This window comes from Agelaius tricolor, unplaced genomic scaffold, assembly GCF_023055355.1.
Source record: "Agelaius tricolor isolate 1412-34295 unplaced genomic scaffold, bAgeTri1.0.p SCAF_49, whole genome shotgun sequence".
NCBI lineage: Eukaryota > Metazoa > Chordata > Aves > Passeriformes > Icteridae > Agelaius > Agelaius tricolor.
This window is the reverse complement of record NW_027269309.1, coordinates 2,065,199-2,092,148: the sequence shown is the minus strand read 5'-3', so window position 1 is coordinate 2,092,148 and position 26,950 is coordinate 2,065,199. Positions and strand designations below refer to the sequence as shown.

Below are 26,950 nucleotides of genomic sequence, written 5' to 3'. Positions count from 1 at the left end.
CTACAGTTTGGCTATTCCACTACTACCTGGAATATTTTTACCATGTCTGACACTGCTGTTGATATTCTTAGCATTAGCTTCAAGAAGCACTGTTATTTTTATGGGCACTTCAAATGTTTTGATTGGGAATTGTCTGCACTTAAAATCAGCTTTGCCATGTAGTATTGTCTTCCACTGGCCCACACACACTATTTTTCTTTAAGTCTGGAACTGCAGCTGTGTAAGAACTCAGCGGCTTTAAACCCTTCTAATATTTACTTTGTTTCAATGCCATGCAGTTAAGAATTCTTTCTCTTTTGGCTGTCTGATACGGCTTCTTTGTTACATTACTGGCTGGAGGACTGAGAACCATTTTGCAAGAGAATTACAACTTGCTCCTTGGTCCTTTAGAGACCTCTGTGCCTTGGGGCACTTCTGGAACACTGCGTTTTTTAGTGTGTGTTTCTCTCTCCTCTTCCGTCGTGTGGCACAGTCTCAGTGAGAATCCCTGTGATGTGATTACCAGAGAGATTAATGAGCTCAGTGCAGTGCCTTCCAGGGGCCCTGTGGATGAGCTGTGGTCTCAAGCTCTAGTTCAGAATTTAGTTTGGTTCTTTTAAACAAATCGTACTGACACACATTGTTCTTGTCCCATCTTACTGCACACCTTTTTGATGAGCTCTTGGAAATAAAGCGTACTTGATCAAGACTGATGCGAATGACTACCCCTCTACCCTTCCTTTTTCCCTTGTCCCAGGATCTCACATTTTCCCACTGGAACTCTTTAACCTCCAGAAAGGAAATAATGAAAAATGATGGGTGGAAAAAATGTCAAGCTTTTTGTAAGTCTTGAGATAAAAAACTGTCTAGATGTGTAGAAGGGTAACTGAACTTCCTGTACTTGGCCCTGCTTTGTGGGGGAGAGCTGACTATCTCCAGAGGCCCCTTCAGCCTCACCTCTCCTGATTCTGTCAGGTTAACTGCTGCTTCATGGATTTTCAGTTTTTTGTCATCTCATGGGTGAACGCCTTGTACCAACTCTTGATTGGAAAACTGTAGGTATTCCACATTTGTGATTGTTCTGATTTTATCTGTCTTTGGGAAGAGAGAATTGTTCTCTCTCAAGATTAGCTGGAAGTCATCTGTATACAGTTTGCTGCTGGTGGAGCTTATCACCTGGAAAGCAGTTGTCCTCTTTGCTCTTTGAGCCCTGTCCTTCAAGGTAGTCCTGTGTCATTGTTTGGATTCTGAAGCAGAGCAATGATGTTGCCATGATTAGCATGATGCTTTTGGGTCTTGAGTGTCCTTATCAGGTTTTAGTTTCTGCACACAGACTTTAATGGTGAAGCTTTTTGGTGGGCAGCTGATAAACATCACTGTGTTGTGGTGAGAGAGTAAAAATGGCTGGTTGAAAGATGCCTAGGTGGTTTGAAAGCAGCTGGGTCCTGCTGGTGTAGTTGTTAAAATTAGATGGGTGCGTGGCATTTATGTAGCTGATAGTGTGGGATAAATAGATCCCTATGATAAATAACACCTCAATAAGAAATTGGCTACAGGGCCTCTATGAGTTTAACCCAAGAATGACAGCTTGGTGTGTGTATCTGTGCCAGGGCAGCTTCAGTGGCAGGATGTATTTCAGACAAGCTTGACTGTACGGTGCATGCTACTGCTACCTACTGTCCTCAGCCTCTGAGAGTGGGGAGAGGTTCACCAGCACTTTGTGCCAGCATTTCAGCAACTGAATCTTCCGATCTGATGGGTTCATTCTCAATCCTTGTACCTAAAGGATGTCAGCTCTGCACTTTAGAGCAGCTGAAGGACACACCTCAGGGCTTGCTGGGCCCTGGGGCTGTTTGCAGTTGTAGAGCCTTGGGGTGCATCATTACCCTCACCTCTTCTGGCCCTACTGTCATTAATGTCCCAAAGAATGTTTCTGGGGCTCTAGAAGAAAATTCTAAGCAGACCTGTCTGGGATCATAGTGAGTGCTGCTGAGGGGCTTTGTTATAGGTCTGACCCTACCTGTTCAAATAAGTAGCTCTCCCCAGATGGTGGGTAGTACCTGGCTGCTGGAGTTCTTACTCTCTTTCTCTGGGCGTTGTTTGAGATGTTAATGTTTCTGGGAGTGTTTACCTTTTGTTTCTGCTTTGGAAGATTGTTAATGAAGCTGGTGGTCAGGGGAGGCATGCTCAGGTATTCAGGTTGTTAGCAACTTGGCTTAGGGAAATAGGAGTTGTACTAGTGTTGAGAGCTCCTGGTTTGGAAGGAGGAGTGCTGCTGTGAGGAGATTGCAGGTAAGTAATTTTCCCTCTGAGAGACATACTCTATTTCAGAGGAGCCTTAGGATAGCCTGGTGTATGCTTGGAGTGCACTGCAGCATGGGGACAAGTCTGTGAGCTGAGAAGGGTTAATACCTTCTGTTAAAGAACTGGTGTATGTTGATATGAACGGCTCTAAATTTTAGTAGTATTTTGTAACTTTTTGTTCATTGTTTTGCATGATACTTTCAAAACCATAATTTTGGACCTGTATGCCAATTTCCTATGTGTTTAACAAGCTTGCTGTATCATAAAGCTTTTAATCTATTTTTTAGAAAGCTAAAAGCTTCTTAACTTATATTACAATTTCACCATCTTAAAAGTATTTTATAACTACTGCTGTCCTTTGATTTGTTTCCATTTTATTTCTATTATCTTGCAGCATCTTTTATCCAAATTCTTCTTTCTTATAAATCTTGTAAGTAGGAACCAGTAGCTTTTCCTTAATTGCGGTCATGCTTTTCTTTTTCCATAATCCCATATTTTATTTGTAAATTCATTCTCATTGTCTCTTGTAGCTTTTGCACTTTTACTTGAAAAAGACAAGTAATTTTTTTTGTGTGTGTTTTTGAATGGGGAGGATTGTTGGCAAAAGCAAATTAATCTGCCTGAATCAGACCCATCTTTTCTGTACTTTAGTCTGTGATCATGTCATGAATTTCAGGACTTTGCACTAACCATGTTTTTTTTACTTAAAGCTTATTTTACAGACCTAGTGTTTGATTTGTATGCATCGTGCATGTAGTGTTTTTTTCCAACTACAGTATATTGCTGGATAGCTTATTTAGGACAAAAAACGGCTCATGGGAAGATGCATAAAGATTTGTACTTATTTTCTACTTAACTCCAATGAAAATTTATGAGGTAAACGTAGGTTAAATGATAAATTTGAGAACAAAAAATTAGGAGTAGGCACTTGTCATTAAGACATTTCCTTTAAAACAAAACAAAAAAGCACCCTATCTGTAAATTATCGGTATTCCAACTGCTAAAGTGTTAACATGCCTTTGTTTGCAAAGCTGACTGTGAACCTGCTGTTCCCCAGTGTCCCAGAGCTGAGACAGGAGAAGTTCTCTTTTGCTGGTAGAAACACATAGGTGTAATTATGTCAGGAATACACGTTGTCTGCTGTTTGCTTTTGTAGTTTATAAAAGTTTTGGAAAACCATCTAGTCTTAGCTAAAAACAAGAACACACTCTTTAAGATGTTTGTTAGTAATCCTAGAGCAAAACTGTCCAAGGAAGAGGAAAAACAATTGAAAAAAAAATCACATTGAGTGTAGTATATATTTTGTTTTGGTAGCTATCCTGGAAGACAGGATGTAGGCAACAGAGCAAGTAGTCTTGTATCCACACAATGCTGATGTGTGAAAGGGAGACCAGAAATCTCTCCAGAAAGACATGGATTGGAGTGGTGTGGACTGGCAGAACTGGCCTGCAGGGAGGGAGCACAGAGCTGGGCAGAACCAGGTCAGGACCCTCTGATAGGGTCATCGAGCTTCTTGTAGGATAAGGGAGCAGGAGATGGCCCAGCCCATGGTAGCTGCTCTGTGGAGGCTCTCTTATTTATTTGACAGTTTTAGTGATCATGTGAGGAGAGGGACCAAATTAGGAGAATGGGATTTCACAACCTTCTCTTTGTCATACGGTGCGTTAAAATTTTTTGATTATTTTTTAGTAAGTATGTTTGTACCACAAAACTGGATGAAAGCTGCTAGGTATTCAGGGCAGCATGCGATGAGTTGGCCGGCTGGAAGTGAGGCACTTCCTTGGAGGTTAATAGTAATGGCACCATTGAAATTTTTTTTTGTTTTTTAAGAGAGCAAGGGAAGGTGGCATTTCATTTTTGTGGGGACCAGAACCAGGTGAGGCAGATCCTTGCCCTTTGAGAGAGGATAGGAAACTAGTATTGGATATAAGTGCTCTCCTCCCAGCAAAAAGTTGAGACAGTCTCTAGGATATGAAGGTCAGTTGTTGTCATCCTTATGAAGTAAACAAGCTAGGTACACCCACAAATATTTCCTAAACAGAGGCACTGGCTCAAATGCAGTGAACTAATAGCTTCATATTAACTACTAAATTGGACTTGATCTTTGTGTCCAGGATCCCATGAGCCTATTCTGTACATTATCATGCACAGTGAAACGCTGTTTTTTCTCTTCCCAGCTATAGCAACGCAGGCTAGTGTGGAGTTCCGCCGGAAAGGATCCCAAATGTCCACTGACACTATGGCTTCCAACCCCATGTTTGATGCAAGTGAATTCCCAGACAACTATGAAGCAGGAAGGGCAGAGGCATGCGGGACACTGTGTAGGATATTTTGTAGCAAGAAGACTGGGGAGGAAATATTACCAGCTTACCTATCCCGGTACTAACCTATCTTCCAGTTCCTTTATTGGTGTAACTTTATGATGCAGACTAATTCCCAGTGAATAGCATTCACTTGCTGTCTGAATCTTGTGTTGCCAGTTTAAAAACATCTAGCTGGCTTACAGAGGCTGGAGGTGGGATTCCTGGCTAAGCCCAGCACTGTTTTCTTCTCACATTTTCATGATGCTGCTTTTCGCTGGGTTTTCTTCAAGTTTCAGTTGAAGGACAGTACCTTAAAGTGTTTCAAGCTGGAAGGAACATTTTCTTTGGCACTTTCTTGACTCCTGTATTTTTTATTTTTGTTGAGTTTGTCACTGATTATTGTTCAGATGGAAAAAATAAGTGTGCGGGCATAAGACTTTGTACACTTTATTAGACTGTAAAGGTTCTTGTGTTGTCAAATACCACATCACTGGGTTTGGTTTTTTGTAGTTGCTTTTTTTTTCACCCTCTGAGTATTGAAATACAGTGATATCCCATTATTTGAAACAGTTGTGTTTGAACTACCTCTGTGTTCAGTTTTATTTCTGAGAAAATGAAGCAGTATTGCCTATAATAGTATAGCTTTTTCACAATTTTTTGTTATGTAAAATAGCAAATGCTAGAGGCAGAGAATCAGTTTTAAATAATGATTCTCTCAAACTTTTCAAGTACATTTGGCCCAGATGGCATTAAAACTTCCCAGAAGACTGAACAATTTTATTTCTTGGATGTTGTAGTATTTTTTGTATAGATAGTTCATATTTCTCTTGGCCAGTCAGTGGGATTCCTCTATGTCTGCAAGACCTTTGAAACAATTAAGAGGGCATACATGTTCTCTAACAAGAACCCACAAAAGAAGCTAACTGGGTAGCTGGGTTTCTGCCCTTGCTTTTTCATTTGAAGTGGTTGTGATGGTTAAGATTAGTCTTGTTTTCCAAATTGCTGATCAGTGTGTCTTGTCCTGACATTCTGTCCATTGTTCTGTCCACTGCCTCCCCCAAGGTTTCACAGTATTTTTCTTGTATTGGGGAGCTAAAATCAAGGTCTTGCTCCCACCATTACATGGGAAGGGAGTAGTGGAGAGCAGGTGATCCACTCTTAGTAACCAGCTGGTTGTGCTTACACAGCTCCCAGTCTGGGTGTTGCAACAAGTCAAAGATTTCAGTAAAACTGTGCTGCATTAGCTTTTCATATGAAGTACCTGTCATTTGTGAGGGTTTATTAAGCTGGTCAGGGGTGCTTGCCTGTGTTTAAGTAACATACGGGAAGATTTATATGAATGTTTCCTAGGTCTGTTTTTGAAACTTACTCTATTTTATATAGACAAGATCAAATAGTGGCTGCAGAATCATGTGGGATTCTGATGATTTTATGTGCAAATAATTAAATCTTATCTTTCTTTGTCAGATTTTACATGCTTTTAATTCAGGGTTTGCAGATAGCAGATTTCGTTTGCCACCCGGTTCTTGCCAGTGTTATTCTAAACTCCCCTCCTCTGTTCTGCTGTGACCTGAAAGGCATTGATGTTGTGGTTCCCTACTTCATTTCGGCTCTGGAGACTATTTTACCTGACAGGTAAATTGCCATTTCCATATAAACATTATCAGAGATGTTGAGAGGTATTTGTCTTTTGTCATTCCTGCATAATTTCACCAAAGGAATTCTGCGATGTAGGGCCCACAGTGTGTGTGTATTCAATGGTAATAATAGCAGCACTGTGTGAGCTCAAATGTTCAGTTTTCTTTAATGCAGTTTTCTTTAATGCAATAACAGTACTTATTTTAAATTAAATATATGAGTTGTTAGCTGCATATTCTTTGATGCAAAGCAGTGCCTTTAAGAATAGGAAAATATATTGAAATATGTCAAAAATATATTGAAAGCCTATTGATTTTAAAGTAAACTTTCACAAGATATTCATTAGTGGCTGTTGTTGCAATGTATTCAATAAGTAAGTAATCTTATGCATCATTAAATGGAAAAGTTGATAATTTAGACTGATGAAGTTGGAGTAGGTTCTTATCAGAGCTTTATAGATTTCTGAATGTTTTGCTAAGTTAGGCACTTAATAGTAGTCTCTGCATGTCTTCTTCAATGTATGTGTTTATGTCTTGGTACCATGTTTCATTTTGATGTTAGGCATTTAGACAAAAAGCATTCTTTATCTCCTGGGCTTAAATCTGACCTGGGGCATCTTTTGGATAGGTCTTAGAAAGAAACAGCTACATTGCATACTGCAAATAACTTAAGACCATTGGGTGGGTGTATATTTGATATTAACTTAGTTGCATTCGGCTCCAGATTCTTGTGAAAAGTTGGTTAACTGTCTGATGCTTTGATTTGCAGGGAACTCTCAAAGTTTAAAATCTATGTAAACCCCACAGAGCTAAGAAGAGCTTCTATTAACATCTTGCTGTCTCTGTTGCCTCTCCCTCATCATTTTGGAACAATAAAGTCTGAGGTAGGACATTTATCATTTGTCAGTAGCAATGTGTGCTGTGAACATTGGCTTTTGAAACCCTGCTGACATGATCTTTAATTGATACTGAAATAAGTATATTTTTTCTTCAGGTTGTCCTGGAAGGGAAATTCAGCAATGATGAAAGCTCAGCATATGATAAACCAGTAACATTCCTGTCCTTGAAGCTGAGGCTTGTGAATATCCTTATAGGAGCTTTGCAAACGGAAACTGATCCCAACAACACTCAAATGATACTAGGTTATTTCAGCTTTTTAATTTATTAACTGTATTATAGAAATGTCTGTCTTAATCTGTCCTGGGATAATATGGGTTATTAGTGATGTGTTGCTTTGCAAGAAGAAGGTTTAAATTCCTGGCAGGTTGTCATATGTGTAATCTCCCTCATACTATGAAAACATCTTAAAAAGCCTCTCATTTTTGTTAATCTCTCCCTTTTTATGTGGAGTAGTACTTGAAAAGTAGAAGCAAGAGTGAAGCACATTCTAGCGCAGAAAGTCAGTCATAACTGGAAATGGAAGTAGGTAAAAAGTCATAATTTTAGGAAGGATTCCTGATTAATGGATTTCAGAGAAAACCTTTGGTTTTGGCATGGTTAAGCCTAAGAAACATATTGACATATTGGTGACTGGTCATCCAGCATTGGCAAAATACAGATGACATTTTTTTAGTGGTGTGTAAATCCTCAGACAAAATCCAAAAGTTTTGGAATAGAGTGTGGAGCTGCACTATGCACAGTTTAGCACACTGTTCTTCAAAGTAGTGAGTGGATTAACGTTATGCTGAATACTCAGAAAGGAAGCAGAAGATGAAAACTTGGATAGTGCATAATCTGTCAAGTTAAGTATGTTTTCAGATGAGTAGAAATGTACATGCCTATTATTCTTACTTGTCCCCCCTTATTCTTCTCTTTTTAGAAGTGTTTTTTTCAACATGATGGTGTTCTTGCCCTTACAACTTTCCTCTTGTCTGTTTAAAAAGGCAACAGTCTTGTGGTGTGAGAGGAGTGTCTGCCTTGTTCTGGGAGGCGGATAGTTTACCTGCTTAACAGGGGAGAGCAAGAAAATGATGCATAGCTAAAGGAAAGGAAACAAATCCAAGTCTGCAAAGACTTTTGGAAGGTTATCTTGCAATAGTTTAAGCAGTTTCTTTTCTTGCAGAAGACTAGAGGAGAATAATTTGAAAGAATAATTTGCACCCAGTGCTTGTGAAGGGGTGAGAATATCTGTGGTTGCCAAGTGAGACTCTCAGAGCATTGGTGCCCCTGAGGTTGTCCCACCTCCACTACTGTGTCTGACACCTCAGGGTGATGCTTTGTTAAATCCCACCCCTGTGGTCCTATGCCCCTCCACACTGAGTTGGTCTGCAGCCGGCTGGATAGCTGCTCTACCTGGAATGGCTTTTCTCCTGGGAATTATTATTCCCATGCTAGTCCCTGCCAGTTCACCTGCCCTGTAATCCTCCTCTTAAGCTCCTTTTTCCATATGTGAAGTTATTTCCTGCTGGATTTAGCTGGAGGGGATTCATGAATCTCCACTTTAGCCAGAAATTCTCACATGTGCCACCAGCTTCTCAAAAAAGCAGGGTTTGTTTCCATCTGCCAATAAATGTTTGGCAGCAAGTGGTGCATTTCATAGAATCACAGAGTGATTTGGGTTGGGAAAAAATCCTTAAAGCTCATGTCGTTCCACCATGCATTCTATGCCCATTCCCTGGGAAAGGACACCTTCCACTAGCCCAGGTTGCTCCAAGCCCTGATCAGCCTGGCCTTGGACCATTCCAGGGATGGGGCAGCTACAGCTTCTCTAGGCAGCCTGTGTCAGGGCCTTCCCACCTACACAGGAAAGAATTTCTTGCCACCATCCCACTTCACCTTGCCCTCTCTGTGTGAAAACATTCCCCCTTGTCCTGTCATTTCCCTTCATAGAGTAAGTTGTGTTTTCCTAAATGTTCATTGATGGATGAGACAGGGGAAGGAGGCAGAAAATTTAAACTGAAGCCACCAAATGTGCCAGTGTCAGCCAGTTTCAGGTCCATGTCCTTATTGCTTCCCTCATTATCTGGAGGTGATGCTTCCAAGCAGATAACCTGAGTTTTTAAATGAGCACAGTCTGATGTGAGACAAGGAACCACTCCAGCCGTTCTGTGAAGCCAAAATCCTTCCAAACTGAGGAATTTGACAGACCTATCACAGAACAGTTGGGGCTGGAGGAGAGCTCTGGATATCATTCAGTCTAACTTTCTGCCAAGGCAGAGTCAGCAGGAGTGGGTGACACAAGAACCTGTCTGGGTGGGTTTTGAATGTCCTCAGAGAGGGAGACTCCATGACCTCCCTGGGCAGCCTCTTCCAGTGCTTTGCCACCCTCCATGGATGGAACATTTTCCTCATGTCGAGATAGAACTTCTTGTATTTTAGTTTGTGCATTACTCCTTGTCCTGTTGCTGGGTACCACTAAACAGAGTCTGGCACTATCCTCTGGACACCCACCTTGAGATATTGATGTGTAATGATGAGATCCCCTCTCAGTCTTTTTTAGATTCTGTTCAAGGCATTTTTAACATAGCTGAAACTACTCTCTGTCTCAAATTTCATCTGCTTCAAATGGCTAAGCTCAAAGCAAGTCCTGTGTTTTAATAAGAGATTTTATATGACAGGACTGCAAACCTCTACATTAGACCTTCTGTGCTGCTTGGTGACTTTTAGTAATGAATTCTTCTGTAGTCCATAGTTACCTTCTTCTATCTGATTCTGCAGGTGCAATGTTAAATATTGTTCAGGATTCAGCACTGCTAGAAGCCATTGGCTGTCAGATGGAAACAGTGAGTATTTTTGTTTATGAAGTTAGTTCTTCAGAAAGAATGCATTCCTCACTTGTTACTGGAAGGGGCTCAGGTAGCATCTTGAGGTTTGGTCTTTTGCATGTGAGAACATGGGCAACTCAGAAATTTTCTCATCTCTCTAAACTGCCTTTCATTCTGCAGAATGGTGGTGAAAATAACCTCTTCAAAAGCCACAGTCGCACGAACAGTGGCATTAGCACTGCAAGCGGTGGCAGCACAGAGCCCACAACACCTGACAGTGAGCGGCCAGCACAGGCCCTCCTGAGGGATTATGGTAAGGAGAGCTCTTTGGAAAACCCTGGCACGGTATACCAGCTTGGTGTTTTCTGGGTTTTTCTGTAGCAGTTCTGGCTAAAGGATTAATGTGCCCAGGTGTTTGGAGCCAGGGGGATAGCCCAGCTGTGTGCTGCAAGTCTGCATTCACATGTGCCCTTCCAGTGGTTGTTTTAACCCTACTGAAGGACTCTATAAACATTTTCAAAATCAGAATGTAAAAGCTTATGAAAAAGGTGTTTGCAAACTTTAACTTAGGTTTTCAGGATACCTAAATTCTGTCAACAAGAATGAGATATATGTACATCAAGTTTGAATTAATCACTTCATTAGTTTTGATAGCATTCCAAATACTCACCTGACCTCTGCAGCACCTTTTCTTAAACCACATTTTAAGAACATTCCAGGAACTCTGACTTTTATAGAGCAAGTAAGCAGGAGGCTTGTGATATGTCATACACTGTAACAATAGAATTTAGTAATTAACTTTAGTTTGCTATGTCTTGTACTGTCCATTTTTGACTCTTTGTAGTAAAATCCATGTTCTAAATCTGTGTGTGGTAAGCTGGCTGACTGTCAAGATCCTGAAATTTCATTTGTTCCTTTAGTCTTGAGTTTAATGTTGGCCAATTAAATGTGAGAACAAATCACCTTTATTATAATGTAGCCTAAAGTGACAGTTCTATCATCACCAACCAAAAATGTTTGGTGGTGGTTTTTTTATCTAGTTCGGTAAACAGCCAGAGGAAGGAGATTATCAGGAAAGGCTTCAGGATATTGTAGGGATTCATATAAACATGTTGGTGCTTTCCCTTTTCCCAAGGATTTGCTTGTTTGAAATTATCAAAGTGCTAGTTTTCTGCACACCATTTGAATTGTTTGTTTAATTTATGTGGGTTTTCACTGATGAGTGCTTGTAAAAATACCCATTTGTAAGATTTTAAAAATCTTCTAAATATTGGAATTACAGTCTCATACCATGACATAACTTGAAATATATTTTTGTAGTGTATTCATTTTATTGGATTTTTAAAATTTCCTGTGCCCCGAAGGTTGTTATGAGCTTATGAAAAAAATTAGTGTTTCTACTAGATGCTTCAAACAAGAGAAAACTGAAAACATGATGGTCTGTTGTTACTGTTTAGCCATAGTAAACTCTTGAATCTGCTCCTGCTATGACATTGGACATAGTTCTTGAGTGTTAAATAAGATAATTTAAATTTTGGGAAGCATATGCATTATCTGTCATAGTTCTCATGTCTCTTTATAACTAGTCATTGACCATTTTTTTATTTCTGACATTAATTTCCATACTTCAGTTTTAACAAATACGGATAGTATTAATGTTTCATAGCATTTTGAAATGAGAGCAACTGATACTTAAAACGTTTTCCATTTTTAATTTTCAGTTAAAGGTTCAAGAAAACAGAAGGTTAAAAAGAATTGTTTCTCTAGCACTAATTCTTTCATTATCTGTGTCTATTGAACCAGTGCAGCTTTTGATAAACATTAGGTGTGGATAGAATGGTTAACTTCTGACACAGATATCTGAAATGACATGTTCTCCTTACTTCCTCAGTACAACTACTGATGTTTAATATACATTACCACAGCATGTATTTTCCAGAGACTAAAAGACATAACATGACAGACAATTTAAGTACAATAGCAAAACCTGAAGCTGGCTGTTCTGCTGCTGAAAAGCAGCAGAGCTCTGGGATTATTCAAAATGTCTTTAAAAAATTTAAATTTAGCTAGCTGGTCCGAATGGGTTTGTATAATGCCTGGAGAATATGTGAGGAAGTTAGCCTGTGCAAAAGGCATCAGCCAGTTTCAAGATGGTTAGGGTTTATTTTATGTCTGTATTGTGTCTGCTTTGCCTTGTGCCTGTGCTTTGCTTTTTGTCACTAATGCTTAGTTATTTTCCCTCCCTGTGGTGTGTGGTTTTGGGGTTATATCCTAGCTCTTCATACAGATACAGCTGCTGGATTGCTGATCCGCAGCATTCACCTGGTAACCCAAAGGCTCAACTCCCAGTGGAGGCAGGACATGAGTATCTCTCTGGCTGCCCTGGAGCTGCTCTCTGGACTGGCAAAGGTGAGACATGCAGCTTGGTGTGCTCTGGCCCCTTCTCATAGGGTGGTTGTGGTCCTGCTGCCTTGGGTGAAGGTCATGGCACAAAACAGATTCTGTGGCTGAGTTTGTTAGCAACTCTTCTGTTTGGAAATTAAAAGGAAACAGTACTGCTGTTGCAGGTAATTTTCTCCCAGTGTAAGCACACTGTGGTTCAAAGGACATGTGGCCTGGGAATGCTTTTTAGCTGAAACTTGTGTTGTTCCATTTTTCCTCTTCCCTCTCATCTTGGAAATAGTTTTTAGAGTTGGATAAAATGTAGTGTATTGCTAATAGGAAGTGTACTTAGAGCAGCCATTATAACCTGGTGTGACAATTCATCATTTCCTGTCATAATCCCTCAGGAACTCAACAGATCTCTTTTAATGTGTGTCTCAGGAATTTTTTAGAGCATTAAGTCAGCACTGAGCCATATTGGACTGGGTGTTTATTCACTGCTGCAGTAGCATGAGCTGAAGAATGTATTTGAAAGTGTTCTGAAATGAATTAATGTGTATTATTGGATCTTATAGAGCACCATACAGAACCTGGGCTTTCTGCAGCTTGTGTGGTTAAGCCAGGGTCTTCTTGTTTTTTTTCTTCCAGGATTATGGGAATGTGGAAATATATTATCTTTTCAAATGTATTCCCAGGTTAATGTTAAATACTGTAGTCTATGTATAATTCTCATGCAACTGAGGTAATTCTTGCCCTGGAATACATTTCCCCTTTACAACAAAGTGGGAAAAAATAGATCACTTCCTCCTACTGAACTACTGTGGGGACTTGTTCTGCATGTGTCTTTGGAGGTGACAGGTCCCAAAGCCTTTCTCAGGTAGGGGCTGTTCCCCTGTCTCGTGTCTGTTCAGCAGCTATTAGTGGGGCTTAGAAAAGTCAAAAATCAAAATGTTTCCTGCAGGAGTGTTGGTTCACAAACCTGCCTTTCATAAGCTTACCTCTAGGGGACTCTGCTGTAGATCATGAGCTTCTGAAGGATGTCCTAGCTAAATCCTGGGGCACTGAATTGTCACTCCCATTTGTGGTATACAGCTGCCAGGCTTCAGTGCTGACACTAGCAAGTCCATCCACCTTCTTGCTTGGATAAGCATGGTCAGATGCTACAGAGTAGAAAAATCCATCTGTTCCTGTGCTGAGTCACAAGCCATGAATAAGAGAGAAAGTTCTTTAGCCTTACAGTTCAGGTCCTCATGGCTCATTGTGCTGTTTCCTGACCTTCTCATCTGGAGCCTTGCTCTCTGCAGCCCTGAGCTGGGAAAGAAGCAGAGAGAGGTGTTTGTAGTGAGTTTTGGGGAAGAGGTTATGAGGTTTTTATCAGTCTGCTTGTCCAGGGATGGCTTTTTTGTTCCTGTTACGAATGGTGAAAGTTACTGGGAATATATACTGAAAGTCCTGGGAATATATCTAGAGGAAAGTTACTTGAGCAGAATGAAACCCTGTGGAAGGGAGAGTTAGCAGTGAGTGGGTTCTTGGAGATACGGAATGGGTTGCTAGAGCTGAAGAAGAGGCATTTGTGGGGAAAAAAAAATTCAATACTGCAAATTCAGCTTACATTTGGTTTCTTACCAAGCAAATTCAGCACACATTTGGTTTCTTACCAAGCCAAGAGCAGGTACCACTCCTGCTCTTTGAAACCAAGCTATGCAATGTGGTCACACCTCAGTGCAGCATTTCCTTACTTTTAGTTTCAATATCCATCACTGTTAAATAATTTTCCCTGCAATTTTAAGCTGTAATCAAAAAAAAAGCTCAGTTTATTGCTGTTTCTTGAAACTGCATTTAGAAATGTTTTCAAGAACTGTTTTTGTCTCTGAGATATTTGTGGAGGAGCTCTCACGCTGCTGCCCTTGCCGCCGCAGGTGAAGGTGGCGGTGGATCCCACGGATCGGAAGCGCGCCATCAGCTCCGTGTGCAGCTACATCGTGTACCAGTGCAGCCGCCCGGCCCCGCTGCACTCGCGCGACCTGCACTCCATGATCGTGGCGGCTTTCCAGTGCCTCTGCGTCTGGCTCACGGAGCACCCCGACATGCTGGATGAGAAGGTCAGAGTCTCCCATGGACAGATTTGGAGTGCTGCATCCGAAATGCCTTTTGTGCCCAACCTGTCTGTTCTCAATACTTTAAAATAGTGTGGTTTGCTTAGCTTTCTTAAGAATTTCAAAAATAGTTTCTGTGCAAAATACTTTTGAACTTTAATTCCTAATCTTTATTTGCTGATACAGTTTTTGGCTTTAAAATTACCTTTATAGTTATAGGAATGTCTCAGTCTTTCTTCTTGCTTTGTGAAACTGGAAAAAGAGAGAAAAGAAACCTGGAGAAAACCAAAAGAGAAATATAGAAATGAATGGGGTATCCCATAGCTACCTGCTGCAGGTAGCCATGACTCTCCTCATATCTCAGCTCTTACCTGACTAAAGCATTTTCTAGGCTTAACGGAATTCCTTGGATGCTAATATTTTGATAATCAGAGTTTGTTTCACCAATTTTCTGGAAACTGAGCAAAGCATATCTCAATATAAGGTGGAATTTACTTGGGAAGCTTGAGAAGAGCAGGAAATGAGAGACGTGTTTTCAATTGCCTTCTGCCCTGCTGCTTAATAAAAAATGAAAAAAAATTGAGTGCACATTTTCGTTGTTAGTCTCTTTCAGAGCCAACTTAGTGGTCTTTCTGTGTTTTTATGGATAGTAGATATATATGTATTATGTAATATTTTGTTATCTTTTTAGATAGAGCATTACATATCTTTATATTTTGTTTATTCTGTAACATATAAAAATATATATATATGTATTTAAAAAAGAAGATTGAAAATCCACAAGCAGTACTTCATTTAAAGATGCTTTCTGCATGTGCTTTGGAGTACTGGCATGGCAGCAGGTGACTGTGATAGGATAGGTTCCCTGTATGGGGTATAGGTTGTCTTTAGTCAGTTGCATAATGCTTTATTCCATTTCATTATGGTCTTTTTTATTTCAATTACCACTATAAGGAGATAGTGTTACATACTGTGTGCATTATATACTGAACACTGAGTAGCTCATTCCTGAGTCATGATAGTCAGATGATAACCTTTCCCTACATTTGCAAGTATTAAAAGTGCAGCTTCCCAGGTGCCTGCTGTGACAGTTGCTTTAAATTTCACATGCTATGTTGCTAGTCTGTAAACTCCTGCTGCAATTCTTTGTGGCCAGTCTTTTCAGCTCAATGCTGGTTAATTTTACTCTGTTAGAGAACTTTGATTTTTCTCTTCACCTTTTATTCTGTATCAACAACGAATATAAGGAAGGACAAAGCCCAAGACACAGAAACCTGTCTGGTTTCTGGTGGTACAACCTGACCAATTGTGTTCAGTTTTAATCACTTATTTATTATTCTGTAGCTCAAGCCATGATACCCAAACCTTTGTTGTAGCAATCTGAATATTTTCAGCGGGTGATTTTGTTCTGCACAGCACTGTTGTGTCATATCTGTAGGTCTACTGAGTGTTGGCTTCTCCTCTAATAGATTTGTTGAAGCTTTTAGAATGTGCTTTTAGAATGTTCTTATTTTTCTCGTGGTGAATTAAATACCGTGATGTATTTTACTAATGAAATACTAATGTATTTTTACTAATGATGTTGGCAATTGAAAAATTTGGAAAAGGATATCTTGCAGCTTTCCAGATGAGTTCATTGTTAATGTGCTTAGTACTTAAAACTTCTGCAGAGTGTCTTAGAAATATATGTATTATCTCTTAAAGTGTGTTTACATTTTTCTGTTGCATTCATAATAGTCCTCGTGCAATGAAATACATTGTGTGTATTTATCCATTCAGAGAATTTTTTGCCATTAGAATATAAATAGATAATATAAGTACACATCTATAAAGAGGAAAAAATACCAGTTCTATAGCAAATGTGATCTTATTTTAACAGTGTAGGAGTAATCCTCTGCCTTTAAATAAAGAACTCATATTACAAGCAGTGGTTTTTTTATGTAATGATATATCACTGTTTCCCTGAGGTTTTGGATAGATTTATCCAAGTGCTTCTGCTTCAGTGTGGTTCTTGTGTTTTAGGATTGTTTAAAAGAGGTACTGGAGATTGTGGAGCTGGGCATTTCAGGGAGTAAATCCAAAAACAGTGAACAGGAAGTCAAGTACAAAGGAGATAAGGAGCCAAACCCTGCATCCATGCGAGTGAAGGATGCTGCTGAAGCTACACTGACATGGTATGTAATTTGTCAGAGCACCTTTAATGTTCAGTATTGCCTTGTCTGAGAGTGTTTAACAGGGAGTTTGCAGCTGGTGGTCCCTGATGTAACAAAAGTGTTTAAGAAATTAGGCAGAAGTTCCCTATCTTTGCCCTTTGGGCAGGGCTGTGCTCTGCCTTAGCTCTCTCCCCCTCCTTTTGCAGGTGTTTACAGAAAACAGATCCCTCTGATCACTGTTTTCCCCTCCTGCCTCCTCTCTTCCTTGTACAGCAAAACCCAGAACCTCCTCCAGCCGTGGTGTTCTGTTCCTGGCCAGGCCTCTCTGCAGACAGCAATTCCTTCTCTCTTTTACTTACCCCAGTGATCCTGTCTTCCCATTTCCTCTTCTTCTCACCCTGACAGCATATGCTGTCCCCACTCTGGTGAGGAAACTGGTAGACACTGTGACAGCAGGGAATGGCACATGCAGCACACGGATGCTGGAGCAGGATCGGATGGCTTCTTGCCCACAGCATTGGGCTTGATTAATAAATTTGAGAGGTTCTGCTGGAAATGCAGTAACAGATAATGTGTGGGTTGGGGAAGGGAAGCACAGAGAGGAAAATTGGGATTTGCTCCAGAGAAGTTGGAAAGCACTGTGTTATGAGCTGAACAGCACAGTGGCAGACAGGACAGATTGATAATGGGGAGGATAAATATGTTTTGCAAAAGGCAATAGCTGGTTTCTTTTTTGCTCTGCTTAAGAATCCAACTGTTATAAACATTACTGTTAGTAAAAACAACTGTGTAATTTCCAAGAAAAAGTAACTGCTCATTGGAATTTGTGGACAAATCCATATTGTTGCCTGAAAGTATTTATTTTAATTTAGAGAGATGAAACTGTTTTCACAGTGTCGTGGTTTGAGAGGACGTAAGTTTTCTGGGATATGAAGTGGTCAGGCCAATAGGTGTTCAGATTTTAATATTGGCACCTGGAGTGGCCACTGGGGACATGGATATGCCTTGAGAACACAGGGGTTAAAAAGCAGAGCACTCCTGGGGGAAGATCTCGAGTTACTTGGAGGGAAGCAGGTCAGACCTCCCCCATCCCAGCTGCTTGCTGGCTGGCCGGGTGAGGTAGGAGGTAGGCCTGGCCCCCAGGATGGAAGGGTGGAAGAGAGAGAGAGCACCAAGAGGCATCGGGCAGCACCCCCCACCCCACCTCCCCCCAGGAGACAGAGAGAGAGCCTGTGCCACCTTGAAATTTGATATCATGTGCTGGCAGCACAGCCCGGCCAGCGTAGAAGAGCCACTGTGGGAGCTCTTGGCGGGTAGAGCCCAAGCTTTTGACCCTTTTTTTGGACAATGAAAACTTTACAGAATGCTAACCTTTCCTAGAAGAGAGATAGAGATGAAATTGAAGAAGGAGATGTGCAAGTGTGAAGGTCTGGGCAAGTGAAAGATGTCGGGAGGGTAGAGAAGAATCTTAGGTGGGAAGAGATGATGGAGTGGCCTTAGCTGGACTCTTCTTATTATAGCCATGGACAGAACCATGTTCCTTGTGACACAGAGACTGCATCCAGGGGGAGGCAATGGCTCAGAGCCAAGAGAGTTCAGTGCCCCCCTTTGGTGCCCCTCGGCCCCAGGGGGTGAAATCTTGGGGGGACAGGTGTCCCAAAGGTGAGATTGTGCTCTTTTTGGAACGGGACAAAGCATCCTTAAAAGGATGACCCCAGAAGCAGCTCTGGTCCATGTGCAGTGGTGAGATCACCGGACATGGAAGGAAGAGGTCATGATGGCAGATGTTCTCCGGGCGGTGCCACGAGTGACAGGAAACACATGAGGTTTCAATGGTGTTTCCAGGGGAAGCCTATGGCACAAGGACTCCTCTCCTCTGGTGCACTGAGAATTGATTACCTAAAGGGTGGTGATGGACTGAGAGTTGGTGATTTTGGGGGATTGATGTATTGGAAATTTGGTGGGGGGAGGAGGAAATGTTTTTGGAAAGTTTTCATTTTCCCTATGTGTTTCTTGTTACTTAGAGTTGTAGTTTAGTTAATAAAGTTTTTCTTTTCTTTATTTCTAAGTGGGGGCCTGCTTTGCTTATTCCTGGTCACATCTCACAGCAGACACCGAGGAGAACGTATTTTCATGGGGGCACTGGCATTGTGCCAGTGTCAAACCATGACACACAGTAAAGTGGAAAAGTGTGTGGGGAGGGCAATCAATAGACTTATTTTTGCTCTGGGTGTTGGTGTTAAGGGTGGTAAAGTCCTGACTTAGATTGTGTGAACTTCAGTCCGACACTGGACAACTCTCATTACTGGTTCCTGCCATAGACATTTTCAATTTATAATAGTGTTAGTGAGACCCTGTACAACTTCAAATGATTTAAAATGATGCTTCTAGGGGCCTCCTAAGGCTGTGGCTCCAAGGAGGTGGGCACTGTTGGACCCTACCTGGAGGCTTTCTTCTAGGGAAGATTACAATCTGTGATAGTTGAGCTTGTGTGATCCTGGACCTTTTAGGGTGCCAACCTCTTAAAGGGTTTTAAGGTACTGTAATCTGGACTTGAAGAAAGCAAAGGCAATTTTAACTAGTGCACTGCAGTGTCTGTCCTACTTGTTGATATGAAAGGGCTAAAGTATGGATGGTTGGAGAAATAATGTTTTAAAAATGAACATAAAGCTATGGAAGGGTACAGATTTTCATGCTTTAAAGAATGTCTTAATAGCTTTATAACCAGGTTATAAAGAAGCTCATTCTGTAGGCAGAGTACCCTTCTTTGTAGGTTTTCATGCATGTTTTTCTGAAGGTGCTGGTTATCTTAAAACTACCTGATGGCTGAGGGCAAATGTGCCCTGATAATGTAACTGCTAGGTCAAGATACAGATGAAGAATCTGAGTGAAAGTTTGTGCTTGGGTGGAACAGTTCACTTAATCTAACATAACTCTCAACTTTTTTCTCACTTGCAGCATTATGCAGTTACTTGGAGCATTTCCTTCTCCCAGTGGTCCTGCTTCTCCTTGCAGCTTGGTGAATGAAACCACGTTAATTAAATATTCCCGTCTCCCTACCATAAACAAGCACAGCTTCCGTTACTTTGTTTTGGACAACAGTGTCATCCTGGCCATGTTGGAGCAGCCTCTAGGAAATGAACAGAGTAAGTTCAGATTTCCCATTTCCTTCTTTCTCAGGCTAAAACTTTCTGTACAGAGCTGCAAAACAAAGGTACTTTAAGTGTCTCTCTCACATTTCAGGGGCTTTCCTGTCTGTGGGTGGGCACACAGAGCAGAGTGTTGCTCTGGGATGAAGTGCTGGGAATAACTTCATTGCCAGTGATAATCAAACGTGGACAATCCTACCCAAATTGTTTATGCAGTTGTCCAAGTCTTTCAACGAGTTAGATCACATTCTTGCTGCTGACTACCCTTGAAATAATGGGTGAAGTAATAGCATTATGCTTTGAAACACCCTTGTTCGTACAAGAATAAAAATCTAAGGAGTATAGGAAATTTGATAGAGAAAAGTGCTTAACATATGGTTCGTATGTCTCCTTTATGCTTGCACCATGTCTCCTTGCTGCTTGCTTTAGACCTCCTATTACTGCATATTTTTGTGGATGCTTTCAGCTCAGGTGGTTTAAGTTGCTTAGGAGCTGTTAAAACTCCTGTGTCTGATCCTGTTCTGTCAATGACACCTCTTGTAAAGGAGATTTGTCACAGGGTGTTGCCTTTCACAGCTGAGCCTAACTCATTTCAGCCTCATAGACTTTGACCATCAAGAACTTCTATTACAAAAATCTGGTATTAAATGATGCTTTGAACAGAATAACTGATCCCCTGTAAGTCTTCACGTGTCATGGTGTTGCCTAATAGAACAGATGAAAATTCTTTAACATCTTACCTCAGTTAAAGACTAACTTACGTTAGAGCTGATGTACTGTCCCCAATACATTTTCCTCATCTGTAGATGGGATGGAGCCTAAAAACTAATCTTGAAAGCAGATATTGCACAGAACTGCATGAACTAGTGCTGAGAAGTTGAGTTGCTGTCCAGAGTGCTCTGACCGTGTTGAGAATCACTGAATAGATCTTGCAGGAAGTGTCAATGCTGGGAGCCATTGCCACATGTCCACCCCCAGTCTGTGTTGGAGCAAGTGTGTTTCTGACTGGAGTGGATTAGAGCTTGCTAAGCAATTCTCATCCTCACGCTGTCTTTGCTAAATGTGTTACTGTGGAATCCTGCAAAGCTGTTGGAATCAAAAGTTAGATTATCTTTTCTTGCTGTGTATAACTTGCTTACAAATCCCCTTTGAATTGCAAGATTAATTGTAATAATGCACAAGTACATCAGGCCAGTTCTGAGGCAGATCACAGAAGTGAGTGACTGAGGAGCTGGTTTGGGTTCTCTCTGTGTTTGTGTGCTTATGTACAGGGTGTGCATAGGCTGTGCTGCACCCTCAACTTCCCAGGGAATACTGGGGAAGGAATAGAATTCTGCTAATTACCTGATAGTGCCAGTGTGTCGTTTATGTGCACAAAAGATAAGTGCAAATACCTTTAAGAAGAAAAGCTTATGATATGAAGTATGATGATCTCATCCAAGGTGACTAATATTGGTAGACTTTTAAATCTTGAAGGAAGACTGAAATCCCTGCAATGTTAAAACCACCATTGTGCCAGTAGAAAGGCACCTCAGGACTCTGTAGTCTCTGACCTCCTGCTGTAGTCAAGGCCAAGACTGGATTTGGACCAGGATAACGCAATCTGGTGTTGCCCAAGTGGGTCTTGCAAACCTGAGAGGACAGCTTCTCTGTGTCCCTATTCCTTGTGGGGAAAAATTCTCCGTGATGTGGAGTCAGAATCTTCCGAGTCTTTGTTTGACCATTATCTTTTGTCCTTCCACTCTCCTTACTGCTGCTATTTGTGAGGAACTTTTGCAGAAGGTCATGGAAGCATCATGGAAATGGTGCCTCCATATGGTTATTGTCTCACCTAAACAGGCAGTGACTAGACAATCTTCTTTGGTTTTTTTGGAGATATTTGGAGAAATTGTGATCTGCATGAATTTGGATGAAAGTTGCTTTTAATGATGAAACTGAGCTGGCAAGTATTGAACTGACATAGTAGACTGGCACTAGCTGCTGCAGAAAGATTTGCCTGATTCTCACCAGGAGTTTTCTTCAGGGTCAGGGAGGGAGTTAACTATGAAAGAAAAACCTCTACTGTCATGCCTGCGTTTTCGTCTTCTTGAATGATTACACAGTGAACTGTTTGCAGTATATGATGATGTCTTATTCTCTTTACCCATGTGCTTTGCAGATGACTCTTTCCCCTCTGTCACGGTTTTGATCCGTGGGACATCTGGAAGATTTGCGTGGGCCCAGCAACTCTGTCTTTTACCAAGAGGAGCTAAAGCAAATCAAAAGGTCTCTATCAAAGCCCATAAAGAAATCTTTAATTAGAGATGTTCAACAGAAATTCCACTAATGTGAGACAGCCCCCCAGAGCTGGTGATTATGCATTAAGGCTGAGCCACGGGGCCTTTAGCTGTAGGTAATGTGCCACATCTCTGGTGACTCTTTACCCCTTGTGATTAATATTAACTACAGACTGTGAAAGTGCTGTTGCTTTCTCGACTTGCAGACTTGCTTAAAGGGAGGGAGAGTTCTCTTTTTTTTTTCTTTTTTTTTTCCTGAAAGCATCTTCTGAAGTGATGGGATAAGGTACAGTGTATTTAGTGTGTAGGCTGGGCTAGTTTTCAGGTGTCAGACAAAGAAAGCCCATGCAGCAGAGAGAGTGAAGTTTGGAGGTGTAGAATGTGGTGCTGCAGAGAGAACAGGTCTTCAAGCTACAAGGCCTGATGTCGCAAAGATGGCTGTGAACCTGCTGTGAAAAAAACTATCTAGAGGAACTCTGGAACAGCTCTGGAGAGGAATGGTGGAGGAAAAATACCTCAGTCTTATTTTACAGTAAAATTTCTTACTGCAGTTGTCTAATGGAGCATGTACTCTTGTCATGAGAATTTCTGTCTGTGAACTTCTCCAAATCTTTCAAGTCTTCTCATGACCCTCCGTAAAAGAAAGTCACTAATGTAGCTGAAATGAAGACTTGTCAGTCTCAGCTGGCATGTTCACATTTAGATGAATGTGGTCTCTGTAAAGCAGCCTTTGGGAAGACCATCAGGATGTGTTTGGAGCTCTGCTGTCTCTGGAGCTGAGACCCTTGGCTAAATAATCTCAGTCCAGGTGTGCTACCTGCTTCACTAAAGGGCAAGCCATGATCTGACTGCTGACCTCCTCACCAGTTTTAAGGGAACTTTTCCAACTTGAAGACATTCTATAACATAATTGTTAATGTTTTTGGCCTTTTGAAATGTAATCAGTAGTGAACTTAGAAAACAGCACTGAAGATGCCATAAAGTCTTGCTTGCTTGGAGCTGATGCACCTCTAAACCTGCACCTAGATAATTTGTTGCATTCTTTGGTAACTTGAAGTTTGGAATTACATAATGACAGTATAGAACATGATGTAGTAGCAATGTCAAAATTGCATCATGATCCATGATGCAAGTCCTTTGGCTATTCTGGCAGTGCATCTCCTGACCCACGGCATTGCTGTGAGGCCTTGGCTTGTTGTGATTATCACAGTCAGGAGGGTTCAAATGGAGCTTCTCAAATACTGGCCAGCTTTCTCTGAATACAGTTAGAATGGGCTGAAAAAAAAGATGTTGCTATGTAAACTTACTTTTTTTTGGGGGGGGGGGGAGTTTGCAACTGTTTACAGGCTAGATGCTTAGCAGGGTTCATAGATTTCAAAATGGACAGTTGTGTCTTTTTAAAATTTACAGTCACATTTTCAATACAAATCTATTAGTTTAAAGTATTTAATATCTTTTAATAATGCTGCTCACTAATAGATTATTGTAGTTTTGGTGGGCAGGGAAAATGTTTTTCATCTGTTACGATATTGTCTATTGATGCAATACCTTGAATGTAAAAACAACCTTTTTTTGTCAGACATTTGTACCAGAACCTAGACCAGCTCCTAAAAATGATGTTGGGTTGAAACATAGTGTGAAACAACGCCCTTTTCCTGAAGAAGTGGACAAGATTCCATTTGTGAAAGCTGACTTGAGCATTCCAGATTTACATGAAATTGTGAATCAGGAAGTAAGTAACTATCTCTGACTTGATTTTGTTCTTGGGGTTTTGGTCTGTTCATGAGTTGTGCACTTATGTCTTAGTGTAAATAGTTTTACTCTTTGGCTTATCCAATTTCATATTAATGGAATAATAACCTTTGAAAATTAGTTAAATCTATGCACTTCTCAAGAAGATGCCAGTGCTTTGGTTGAGTTATTTGGGAGACATTGCTCAACATGTTTTATTACTGATCCTAATATCCTGGTATTGTAGGAAACAATGACTTGCATTTGTTGCTTCTTCTGGGGAAATTGAAGGGTCTTTTTTGAGACCTTTCTGAGGGAAGAAAAGAGTGCATGTCTCATGTTTTAAAGTTTCACAGGATCTAATTTGTTTTAGTTTCTGTCCTCTTGAATAGGAGAAGCCATAGCTGATACTGGATATTCACAGAGCTCTCCTGTGCCAACAGGTGTTAAGGTGCTCACTTTGCAATCTTGCAAGGTCTTTTTGAAAGTGTTTTAGTAGCCATTCTGATGGTGGACTGCTGCTGTAGAGCTTTCCTAAGTGATGGAATTGTTTTCTTAGTGGATATTTGTAATTTTGGTGACAACAGCAGTTCATGCAATGTTTTCCAGCTTGAAGAGCGCCATGAGAAGCTGAGGAATGGCATGGCCCAGCAGATTGTCTTTGAGACTTCCATAGATCAGAGAAGTGAAGAGGAGTGGCGGAAGAAGAGCTTTCCTGATCCCATCACGGAGTGTAAGCCCCCGCCGCCAGCACAGGAGTTCCAGACAGCACGTCTGTTCCTCTCTCACTTCGGGTTCCTCTCGTTAGAGGCATTGAAGGTGATCTGATACCTCTTGGTGTTGTGCAGTTCCTCCAGTTTTCATGTGGTCTGGCTTGACAAAAGGAGAAATAAGTTTTGTTAGTGGAAGATCTATGTACTTCCAACTACTGTTCAGCTGCAATATAATCAAATCAAGTGGTAGAATCCAGTATTCCAGGATTCAGAACAAGGTTGTGAAAGGCTGGGCCTCAAGCTGATAATGCTCTGAATAGGTGTCTGTATCTTTGTTTTTAGTGGGTGCATAAGCCATCACACTCAGATGTTCACATTTAAAATCATTCCACAACTTGAGTTAGGTTTTGGGATGGTCCTTGAAGACTCTGAAATATAACTGCCATAGAAGTTTTGCTTCAGAGGTGGTTGTGCTGAGGTGGTTTAATCATACGTAAACACTTGGAACATAGTAGATGTAGAGGTTTATTTTTAAAATTAAAATAATTATTTTTAGAGGTGATCCATATTCTTAATTTGAAATTCTGCCTCTTACCTATGGAGTCTCCCTTGTATTTGTTGCTTTTCCTTCCAGAAAGCTGTCAGGAGGAGTAGACTAAAGAGCGTTTGCAAAAATGATGTCTGAAAGTGCTCAGTATATTACATATCACTGGTTAATCTGAAACTGCACATGCAACTGTGTGCATAGCTGTGATATTCTGAAAGCATCTGCTGTTTTTGTTGTGTGCTCTTCTTGAGCAAAATATTATGTCTCTCACTGGCAAAGTGCCACTTTTATTTAATGACAGTGGAATGCAACGAATTGTCAACCTGTTACGCTTGCCGTTACTCATTTACAGTGACAAGATTATATTGCATCAGAAGTCCCTGTATAATTTTGCTCTTAGAGAAGGGAAGCTGTCTTTTTGTATTTTAATGGATTGCCATTGAAGCCATAAAGACCTTTCAATTAGTAGATGGGTTTTTAAGCTGTTGAACTCTGTCTATTGGGCAGGAACCCACTAACAGTCGTCTACCTCCTCACCTGATTGCACTTGACTCTGGTCTTCCTGGGTTTTTTGATGACCTTGGCTACTTGGATTTGTTACCTTGTCGTCCTTTTGATACTGTTTTCATTTTCTACATGAAGGCAGGCCAGAAAACTAGCCAGGAGGTAAGTGAAAGTGTAGAGTGCCAACTAGCCTATATTGTCTTGTTTCTAGTAGTTTCCAAGTGAGTAAAGCATCAGTGCTGGTGATTAGAGTGGAGTGTCAGAACCAGTGCGAGCTACAAGTCCCTGCATACTCCCTTCATCTGTAGATTGAAGTATGTTGCTCACACTTAGGATTATTGTAACAAATTACTGTATTTTAAAATATAGATAAGAGATATATTTTAATATTAATAGTATTTTTATTATCTGTTCTGTCCTTATTGTCCTTATTTGTAGAGTTCAAAGATTCAGATCAGAAAGGCATTTCAGCTTTGTTGGCTCAGCTTGCAGGGAAGGTTGCAGTTTGTTCCAGCAATGAGCAATGTCAAGGTAGTTTGGTTTCATTCTAATGCTAAACACATATTAAAGGAATGAAAAACTTTCTGCAAGTAAGGAAATATTATTGTATTGTAAGTCTTTATGCTATAATATTTAGATTCAAAGGCGATTAGGTTAATAAGGTTAATGTGTGCAATTCTAAATTAGGATTTCTTTGTGACCTAGAAACATGCTAAGAGGGTTAATGGGCTCATTAGGAAAGGATGTTTCTCTAGTACCTTCTCATTCCATTCATAACTCTTGTAGTAAAGAGTAGAAGCGTGGCTTCCGTAATAAATCATTGTGCCAACTCCTTGTGTCACTGTGAATGCACAGTTGGCAGAGCACTGCAACACCTTCTACTTTGATGTGGGGGACAATTCTTGAAACCAGGATCGTCTGTCTGTGAGTGTTCAAATTGTCATTCAGAGTAGCCAGTGCAGAATCTTTTCATCTGCAAAGTGAGCTATGAAACAAGATATGCTAGGTGTGCCTTTGAGTTGAGACATGCACTTGCTCAACTAGCACAATGTTTATATGCTCTTATGGAGCTCTTATGTCTTCCAGCCCACACTTACCCTGACTCTTTCTGAAGCATGGCTATGGTTTCAATGTGCTCAGTAATGAGGATTAATAATATTTCAATGCAGTGTGTCTAGTCACTGCTGAACACTGTATGAGACATGAAGATGGAGTGTCAGGACTATATGGCTACACAAAGCCTCCAGCCTGAAAGCTTTCCTTTCAGCAGCCATCCCTGCAATTTCTGCTTTGTTGGAGCCTGTGTCCCAGTGTTCTGCCCCTGCACAAGCCAAAATGATTGATGCCTCTGCTGCAAAACAAATTCCTGCATGGCCTGGAAAGAATTAATAGATTGTTTGTTCCACCAACCCCAGTGGTTCTGGTATCCAAATCACACGTGTCCTTGTGTGCTGTTTGGTGAAGAGCTCAAC

At 40.8% G+C, this 26,950-nt stretch overlaps 1 protein-coding gene across 5 annotated transcripts in view; it reads left to right on the top strand.

Moving 5' to 3' along the window:
• Nucleotides 1–26,950, top strand: part of RALGAPB (Ral GTPase activating protein non-catalytic subunit beta) — a 64,582-nt gene that overhangs the window by 23,537 nt on the left and 14,095 nt on the right. The window contains exons 10-24 of one of the 5 annotated variants that reach the window (XM_071455520.1): nt 2,678–2,713; nt 4,461–4,662; nt 6,054–6,221; nt 6,993–7,107; nt 7,218–7,365; nt 9,881–9,945; nt 10,108–10,240; nt 12,215–12,336; nt 14,229–14,411; nt 16,428–16,579; nt 19,517–19,704; nt 21,866–21,972; nt 23,563–23,715; nt 24,324–24,533; nt 25,482–25,640. In XM_071455520.1, the coding sequence (XP_071311621.1) occupies nt 2,678–2,713; nt 4,461–4,662; nt 6,054–6,221; nt 6,993–7,107; nt 7,218–7,365; nt 9,881–9,945; nt 10,108–10,240; nt 12,215–12,336; nt 14,229–14,411; nt 16,428–16,579; nt 19,517–19,704; nt 21,866–21,972; nt 23,563–23,715; nt 24,324–24,533; nt 25,482–25,640 (2,141 nt within the window). Of the gene's footprint in view, nt 1–2,677; nt 2,714–4,460; nt 4,663–6,053; nt 6,222–6,992; nt 7,108–7,217; nt 7,366–9,880; nt 9,946–10,107; nt 10,241–12,202; nt 12,337–14,228; nt 14,412–16,427; nt 16,580–19,516; nt 19,705–21,865; nt 21,973–23,562; nt 23,716–24,323; nt 24,534–25,481; nt 25,641–26,950 lie in introns of all 5 variants that reach the window. The other 4 variants (XM_071455519.1, XM_071455522.1, XM_071455524.1 and 1 more) reach the window with 4 other exon arrangements.